This window comes from Solea senegalensis, linkage group LG11 (genome assembly GCF_019176455.1).
Source record: "Solea senegalensis isolate Sse05_10M linkage group LG11, IFAPA_SoseM_1, whole genome shotgun sequence".
Classification (NCBI taxonomy): domain Eukaryota; kingdom Metazoa; phylum Chordata; class Actinopteri; order Pleuronectiformes; family Soleidae; genus Solea; species Solea senegalensis.
The window spans coordinates 14658693-14668315 of record NC_058031.1 but is presented as its reverse complement, the minus strand read 5'-3'; the positions used below and the strand labels follow the sequence as shown (position 1 = coordinate 14668315).

The 9623-nt window shown below is 39.7% G+C and overlaps 1 protein-coding gene across 1 annotated transcript; it reads left to right on the top strand.

Moving 5' to 3' along the window:
• Positions 1-1002: 1002 nt before the first annotated feature.
• tspan31 (tetraspanin 31) lies at positions 1003-8178 on the top strand. The gene is made up of 6 exons (XM_044039126.1): positions 1003-1193; positions 3957-4124; positions 4228-4308; positions 4430-4570; positions 5553-5663; positions 6349-8178. Exons 1-6 carry the CDS (start codon positions 1131-1133, stop codon positions 6421-6423), a joined length of 639 nt encoding a protein of 212 aa, XP_043895061.1. The 5' UTR covers positions 1003-1130; the 3' UTR covers positions 6424-8178.
• Positions 8179-9623: the final 1445 nt, after the last annotated feature.

Genomic DNA, 9623 nt, shown 5'->3' with positions numbered 1-9623 from the left:
TCAAACATTTTATACCAAGTACCACCTGAGAAAATATTGAGCTCTTGAAGTAACACCATTATCAGCGACATTAAAATACAGTGGTATAAAGAGGCCGAGCAAAGTCAGCTACGACCTTTTTCGCAGGAGGCAGATTTATTCCCAATAAGATAATTTGCATCCTCCTCTTCCTCACATATACTTCAGACACTGGTATAGTGAAATTAGATCAAGAGTGAGTGAGAGATAAGGTGACTCTATTATTATTTAATGTATTGTTGTTATTATTATTATTATTATTATTATTATTATTATTATTAATAATAATAATAATTATAATAATGATAATAATAATATTTTCTTTTCATTTTCTACACACTAAAAAAGATAAAAGATTCCTCAGTTCCACTCCGATCATATACCCTATACAGTAGAACAGTATTTCTGATTTTCCAGAGGAAGCTCGTGTATCACACAGTTTGAGAACCAAGGCATTAGCTTGCAGACAGGATATTAGTCATAATTCAAGTTGAATATTTCTTTAATGATCCTTAATTGAAGATATATACATTGTACTTTTTAGATATCTTTAATTTTCAAAGTTTCAGATAATCTGAATTACGTTGTAGATATCTCAAACCTGAATTGTGACTCGTCATGACAATATAGATATCTGAAACTGGAGATAGTTGTTATGATAAACCCCATACACATGAATGGCATAAGTGACGTCATTCTAACTCGTAAACGCTGGATTGCAGATGTCTGTAACTGTAGTTTAGACTAGTAAGAATGAGTTTACAGATATCTACACCTACGATTTGTACTAGTCACAATGAAAATACGACTAGTCAAAATGAAGACACAGATATACGTAATGGTGCCAGAGAGTCAAACAGAGCGTCAAATTTGGCGATTAAACGTTAAAACGCCTCACCACCACAGTGGTCCTGCTATGCGATTGGTCCAAATCATTCTAGCACGGTGACGTTGTTGACGTCCTGACGTCATCTGATACGCCCTCTTGGCTGTGCAACAACACCGTAGTCGCTGCCGAGAAGCGGACAGCTCTCATCTTTTGCGTTTTATTTTTAAACCAGAGTAAACTCTTCATCACTAGCCTGAAGCGAACGACAGAGGAGTTGTCGAATATGGTCTGTGGCGGTTTCACCTGTTCCAAAAATGCTCTCTGTTCCCTGAATGTGGTTTACATGGTGAGTGAACAAAACGGGCCATGATGCCCATGTTTGAGCTTTAGCCTCTTTAGCCCAGGCTAACAAGCGCAGTGCTAGCAAGAATATGACTGATGATCTCACCTTTGCTTCACAAGCCTCTATGTTCTCTCCGCTGGTGACCGTTGGTATGTACTCTGCTCTGATGATTACTATCAGTAAAGGAGTTGACGTTTACTACCATTAGTAGAGCTGAGTAGACTGTAATGTAGAGAAGTAGTACCTTTAGCCCATTAGCCTGTTAACTATCGCCATTGTGATATGTTCCCGTTAGCCGGGAGGCCGGCTCGCGTCTGAACGGTTTATCTCAACCCTGCCGTCTCTTACCAGTGAACCGGGTCTATCACGACAAAAGTTCTGTATTTTCTAGGTATATGTTACATCTTCGAGACCTCCACTGACTTTCTCGGGATAAGGAGTCCTGATAGGGACCCAACCCAGTTCTAACGATGCATACCGTCATGTATGAGCTTCTAGTTAAAGTTACTTAATAAGATATGAGTTGTGGTTATGCTATGATAAGATATTGACTGGTTATGCTTAAGGGCAGGGAACAGGTTTTGGTATTCTGTCCATAGAAAAACTAAATAGAAGTCAGTCATTGTCTCAACAAGGATAGCTGTGCACTCCTGAGTGTGCACATTTTATTATCTTGTTGTGAGGACATGTTAACATTTTAGCAAGTCCTCATAACTTCACAAAGCTCATTGAGGGTTAAGACTCAGTTTTAGTGTTTGAATTAAATGTCTTTATTTATTCACAACATAGAGAACAACAACAAGTCTATGTATTGAACATGGATTGGGTATTTCTTGGCATAGCTTTCTTACGCCGCTGTAAACGCCCTCTTCTTCTGCCAGGTGTCCTCCACCCAAGTTTCCCTCATTAATTTGAGCAGTGCCACATCAAGTAGCAACGTCCAACATCAATGCAACGTATATTGCAAGTTAACCATGTGTGCAGTGTGCACATAGTTTAGCTGACGTCACATGCTGTGCTGGAGAACTTGCTGTTTCAGTCAACGTTATGCTGAAAGAAACACATGACATCCACTCAGAGCAAGAACTGGAACATGTGCTTATTACATTACATTACATGTCATTTAGCAGACGCTTTTATCCAAAGCGACTTACAATGGAATCGAGTACTATCAGCCAGGGGTGGAATCGAACTTGCGACCACGATGTCTTTCGCACACAGGGTACCAGTCTTAACCACTGAGCCACTCCACCCCCTTATGTCTTATCGGTGCTTATGTCACCGATCATGCTGCTGACAGCTGAGTCACTATAATTGAGTCACTGTGAAAAAGTGGGATAATCAGCAGAGAAAGATGACACAAGAATGAGCAATTCCTCCTTCTGCTAAAATGGTGGATCCATTTATTTTTTTCTTTTATAGTTCTAGTGGCTTATTAATTGTACACTACATATATTTGGCTTTTAGACAGCGTTTGGACAAAATAATCAATTTAACGTAGAACCACCGACTGTTAATAGACGACTACAGCAACATTCAAGTGTTTTGAATTTTATTTCACATTATGGCTGTTTTTTTAGTTGAAACCAGCTCTCTGTTTTTCCACCTTCTTAATTGTGAATATTTTCTGGTGTCTTTGCTCTACATAACAAATAAAAAATTAAAATTAAATACTTTTGAAAACATGATTGTTTGAGATTTGGGAAATACACATCAACATACAACAACTTGCATATTATGGACCAAAGAACAGGATCGCTTTACTGTTTAAACAGTAAAAACGTCAGCTCAACTACTTTGCTTCAGCTGTCTTTATATACAATATATATGTATTTTTCATTTGAGCTCCCAAAGACCTGAAAAAGTGTTGAGATACAGTTTCCTGCAAAAGGCTCAGGCCACCATTTAGCAATGTGATAATGACCAAACTGTAGAATTATTTCTCAGTCACATTTACTGGAACACATTCAGAAAATACGGAAACACATGCATTTTAAAAATAAACCTGAAGTGGAAATATTATTAATGTTTATGGTAAAACTTGTGTTTGTCCTACTTATTCTTGTCTTTAAATATGTGCTGTGAAAAGGGTCCTTTTGGCCCAGATTTATTCAAGACATGCCTTAGCATTACATACACATCATTGACATCTTGCTAATGTACAAGACCAACCTTCAATCACATCATTATAGAATCTGACAGACATAAAAATAACAAACTGGTTGTGCCCTGAAGCTTTTGCACAGAACTGTAATTGACGATGGTGTTATCCATGAGATAATCTCCTTTGCCTGCTTTCCTTCAAATGTTTCCAACAAATGTTAACGGTTCAAGTTAGGGTTACGGTACGGCAAGTATCTTTTTGCATTTCCATTAAGAACAGTACCAAAGTTACCGGCCTCAACCATTCCATTTTTCAGTACCCGTTCCCTTGGGAGGAATGGTACGTATAGTACAGGTAGAGCTAGACCCACAACAGTCAGCTGATGGAGTGACAGAAAAAAGTGTTACTCCAATTTATTCTCATACTATTCTCATACAAAGCTTGACATCTTGTTGAGACAAACAGCCACAAACAGAAAAAAAAACAACAAAACAAGCTGCTGGAGGTCCTCCTGTGTGTTGTTTTAAAGGTACTGTTCTCAGTCGGAATGCAAGCCTGACCGAGGGCTTTATCATTCCAAACCGTAACAAACCGAACTGTACCATGATGGAATCACGCCATCATATGACACTAGGTAACTTGTTTCCTTCTGTTCTCTACAGCTGGTTGGGCTGCTGCTAATTGGAGTAGCAGCATGGGGGAAAGGATTTGGCTTGGTGTCGAGCATCCACATTATTGGAGGAGTCATTGCAGTGGGCTTCTTCCTGTTGCTCATTGCCATTGTAGGCCTCATCGGAGCGATACACCACCACCAAGTGATGCTTTTCTTTGTATCCTTTTATGGTGAAGTTTGAAACAACAGGGGGGATTTGATAATGTTTGGGAATGTGTTAAAGTACTGTCATAGTATTGTCTTTGACTTCTTGCTCCCAGTACATGGTGATTCTTTTCATCGTCTTCCTCTTCCAATTCGGAGTTTCCTGTTCTTGCTTGGCGATGAACCGTGGGCAGCAGGTGAGCAGACTCTCCTATAAACTGCGACTATGTTCATAAACATCAATCAAAATGTGTCTTCGTAGATAATTGTGATTTAAATTCGTGGTTATTTATCATCATCTGGTGTGTTTGTTTTTAGGAGGCTCTTCTGAACTCTACTTGGGGAATGTTGGAGAATAAGACCAAGACAGACCTAGAGAGCCAGCTGAACTGTTGCGGACTGCTCAATGTGACCGACAGCCGGCCACAGTTTGAGCTGGATGTGCATAACTGCCCTGCTGTAAGTATTGAATGTCACATTTTGTTTCATTGAATCAGTGATGACCCACAGGTGGTGAAAATTATTATTTTTGGAGGAACTGAAGTGTTAATCCTGTTTGATGTGCATATGTTATGGTTATAATTAATAGGTATATTTTAATCCATCGTTTATGCTCATCTCAGACATTTCCGTTAGTTTATAGTGTTGTTGGTTTTTTATTAAATAAACCAGAAATTAAAAATTAAGAATGAATATGGTTACTGAAAGAAGAAAAAGTGTGCATATTGTCAGCAGTTGTTATGGAACATGGACACTGAGTTTGATATGTCCTTTTAGATTTAAATGCCTCAGGGGGACAAGATGCTTACCTATCAACAACCCTGTAGGAAAGGAAAACTGCTGTTCTGCTTAAACTGCTGCATGATTTAACACTATGCTGTTCCTTTCATAACTGATTCTAATGATTCAGTACACCGAAAAGAGCTGCTTTACTAGTCACTAGTTTGTGTGTGTCGCGTATAAAACAACGTCACAGTAGTTTCATGGAGCCGTGCTATAAAAAATAGGTACAATTTTAATGGAAAATAATACCAAACCGAGTACAGTCGAGCTGTTACGAACCAAGTCGTGCTGGAACTGTAGTGGAAAAGCCCCATTGGTGTTGGGCAGATGAATAAACCAGGCTGCATCATTAGCATATGCAAATACTCTTCAATGATACAGGCAGTGTGATTCTTTGACACAGAAAAGTAGCATAATTATTTCTCAGCATCTCTCGGCAGTTAATTTATTTATTTAACACACTTTAAATTTATTTTTCAACCTGCGTCATTGATAAATGTTGCAGCTTTGCACTGTGTTAGTGGTATGAATCTGTTCAAAGGAGGTCACTTGGCTCTCCGAATAGATTTGGTTGCTAATACTGTTGTGGCTCATGAACACTTGACTTATGCTGCTCAAGACTAAAGGCCCCCTCCTTTTTCCTGGTCTGTCACCCCAGTCATGCAAAAAGACAACTGTCTGTAACTCCTGTGGGGATAGAATGTTGAATCATGCATCAGAGGCTCTGAAGATCCTTGGGGGTGTAGGCCTATTCTTCAGCTTCACAGAGGTGAGTGTCCAGTGCAGACACACACACACACACACACTCACTCATCTGTGTTGCTCGAGCCCACACACTCATACTCTGATGCGCCGTTACCTCTCTCGCACTTGACCACTTGCACAATGCGACTAAAATCGAGCTAGTCTTAGTCAGACTAATATTCCTGGATAATGCGATTCATAGTCCGATTACACCTGCATGTATACGCTTAGTCGGACTTGGCCTTCGCTGCATGCACCAAAATTTCCTCCCTGGTCTTTTACACGGAAGAAGATCGAGATAACATATGAACTGCTGTACTTTTGACGGAACAAATGAGACGACGGCGTCGGCAAGAGCGAAAGCTACAGAGAAGACCCACATTTGGACTAATGTACAGCAGGTACGAAACATACAGAACCACATCACGATTCATCTCAACGTCCATGTCGCCGTTTGGTGTCTGTTTTTCTGTGACGTTAAGGTCAACAGGAATAAAATACACTCTAGCTTACAGAGAGATACAACGCCACCTACGGAGGCGGAGTCAGACGCACACGGTCAATAAATCTTTTTTTCCCCTCCACATATATACTCAGACTAGGCAAGTTGTCCGATAGCCTGTTGGACTATGGCCTTAGCTCAATAAAAATATGCATATAAACGTACTGCCTGACCCTGGTCTAACCTGTGCACTCTTTCACACTCACAGATCCTCGGAGTGTGGCTCGCTGTGCGCTACAGAAACCAGAAGGACCCAAGAGCAAATCCAAGTGCTTTCCTATAGTCTGCTCCATATATGCAGTTGTCGTGCCACAGATGTATTTTCAGACACACTGGCACACACACACAGAGTAGTTGCACATTTAGAGGCAGAGGCATATGATACAGAGCCACACCTACTGAAACAACACAGAATGAACAGAAGTGCACACAGCGTCTGACAAACACTGAGAATTCACCACAGAAACACCTTCACCTGATTTCTCACCTGTCCAGATTTTTTATTTTTTGCCAGTGCTGAAGCTGGGAGACCCGGATACTCTTGTATGAAAGGATGACTTGTAATACCAAGGTTGGTATCACGACCCAGCCTTGATTTGAGTTCCAGATTTCCTGTTTTGCAGCCTGCTATGTTCCAAATATGTAACAAACAATGAGACAGCTCTGCATGTGTCACCCGTACACCCGCACAGTCAAAAAGCCTCTCATGATTAAGTTCTACACACAAACCAAGTGACTGAGTGTTGTCCAACAGATAAAACCTGTATGCACCTTGAAGTTTCCCTCTTGTCGCTAATATAGTGCCGCCATGTAATGACATGTATGTTCCTCTGGTCAGTGCTGTCAGTGACGTGTTAAACAGTAAACCCAAACATTTTCAGTTTGATGAGAAAATCAGCTGAATGGGGGGGAGAGAGAAAGCACCTACTGGACATGTGGTGTGAAGTAGTTTTGTTAAATGTGTGTGTTTGTTTTCAGATGCCACAAATGCCGGATTTTAACAAGTTTAAGGTGTATAAGAGTAGATTTTAGGTGATGTAGTTGCTAGTCATTCTGGTTCTTGTATTTATGAACTGTAACTGAGCCAACTAACTTTTAACAGTCAGATTTTAGGCTGCCAATGGACTGCAGCCTTGGTGTTGTACATACTATTAAAAATAATGTAGTTCACAGAGTTCATCCTTGGTGGGTTTTCCATGTATCCTACACCTGTCAAGTTTTGAGGTTTGCCTGCTTAGTTAAGGTCTTAAAGGGCCACAATAATTCACCCTTCCTGTGTTTGATAATGCTCCTCTGTGTTGCACAGTGATATTGCTTAGAATAGATTCTGCTAGTTGTGGATTCAGGTACGCCCCATTTCCCTTGTGTAACTGGAAGAAAACACAAAAATGAAAACAAAAAAAAGAAGAAAGAAAGGAGAATATGTGCTGTTTGATTTTTAGATAATTTGGGGGATGTGGTCAAAACTGATAATTGCAAACCCAGGTTTGTTTGTATGTTGAATGTGAAAATAATCTCCTCGTTGCAATTTTTTATTTTTTTTTGCTCTTATTTTGATGGTTTCTTTGTGTGCAAAATTGTGTTCTCTGTTGCCATCAGCTGTTTTCGTTCATCAGTGTTAAATGCTTTGTAAAAACTTGTTAAATATTTTCAGGATCTATTTAAATTAAGTCTGATGCCGCACATTAGATAAAAGTCATGTTCTCGTTTTGACTATATCCTTTTTAATGCATAGCTTGATGTTTGACTTTTTCCTGCTAATTAATGTTTTTCTCTCTTTTGAAATGGTTTTAACTTAAAGGACTAACGCCAACTCAAATAACATGTCTTACTTGAACCTGTCAACTTTGCTGATATGGATTTCCTGCTGCTGGTTTGGAATTATTGCTGGTGTAAAGAGGCAGTACTGCAGATCTTAAACATATTAAGCATTATGCCATAGATTACACATTACTTTGAATTTGTGTGCACTTGTTATTCAAATGTATCTTGAATTTTTGAGACTTAATTTTCCAAATAAAAAAACCCAAATTGGAAACATTTATTTGAGTCATTGTCTATATAGTATAGATCAATTGTGACCAAACCAAATTCATTAAAACCTCTTTCTATTGTGCCTTCTTACCAAGCATTTTCAGCAATTTAACAATTATATTATTAGAAACATACTCTATATTTATTCCACATTGGACTCTATTAAGCCTCTCCTACTTTAAGTACAATACAGGTATGAAAATTGTATCCAGGTTATTAGAAATGAGTGATTTAACCTGATGAATGAACCCTGCCAGAAGCCTGTACATTTTCCACCACATGATGGCACTGCAGTGTCTGTGGCTGCACTTACCCTGTTGTTCCTGCTCTGACATGAGTAAACACCTCAGAACTATCGGGGAATTTATTTACAGATTAGCGGTTTTTCCTGTGACCACTGTCGTACAGATCGATTGCATCCAACCTGAAGGTGGATAACATCGACGTGGCTGCCGTGAAATTTATCTACTCAAGCAGGAGGTTTTGATTTTCTGTGATATTCCTTCAGAAGGCCATTAATCCCTTCAGCTGGGATGGATCCAGTAATGTGGGGGTGGTGAATGGGGAGCAGAAGGACACTCTCATAGGGGAATAGTGAACTCACAGGGAAATTATCCTCATCCCTTTCAACTAAGGTTGTCTTAAATGAGGATTAACCACTCATCTGCCCTCATCCTACTGGCCTGTGGCAAACCGTCGCTTTCACTGGTGTCCCACACCCAACCGCCCCACCCTTCACAAAAGGTATGACCAAATCTCGGGTGTCGTCAGGGACCACCTGGAGGTTCATTTTCCTGACGTGTAGGAACATTTATGGAAGTCAAATGTGCCTGCTCAGGGTTTTTAGGGTCTTGTGTGTATCCGGAGGCTGTGGACCAACACATTTTTGGTGAAAATGCACCACACGTATCCTCTGTCCTGTCAGCGTGTTCTCCTGAGGGCCCAATGCCAGTCCCCACCCTGAGATGCATGTCCATATGCCGAGTGTATTAGCTCACAGAAGCTTTGAGGAATTGCACCAACAGGGAAAGCCATCTGTCCTACTACAGATATAGCATGAGCTCGGCAAATGCATGAAGGCAGGATCTAAAAACATTTGGTCCATTATATCACTCTTCTGTCATGAATGGGTTTTACTATAGGAAGGGCTAATGATGTATGGCTTTTCAGCATCCGCTTAGTACAAATATATAACAATGTTAATACAATTTCTATCCATTACAGAATTATTAAGTAAAAATATGAATCATATAACCCGCTGGATACTGCAATTGTAACTTAGGTTAGAGAAATTATTTTCTTTATTTGTTAACTGACCAACTGAAAGGTCAATAAAATAAACAAATTGCTAATTTTCTTTCAAAGAAAACATCTTTTGTTTAACCCTTCTAATGCCCTCCCAATTGCCATACACCTTTTGTCTGATTTGACTGTTATTTAAAGCATGTA

What these genes read in the sequence shown, in the direction of transcription:
- tspan31 (XM_044039126.1), top strand. Translation starts at nt 1,131, where the DNA reads ATGGTCTGTGGCGGTTTCACCTGTTCCAAAAATGCTCTCTGTTCCCTG. An exon ending in ACCAAGTGATGCTTTTCTTT is followed by an intron (nt 4,125 to 4,227) that starts GTATCCTTTTAT and finishes TCTTGCTCCCAG; the next exon opens with TACATGGTGATTCTTTTCAT. An exon ending in TATTCTTCAGCTTCACAGAG is followed by an intron (nt 5,664 to 6,348) that starts GTGAGTGTCCAG and finishes TCACACTCACAG; the next exon opens with ATCCTCGGAGTGTGGCTCGC.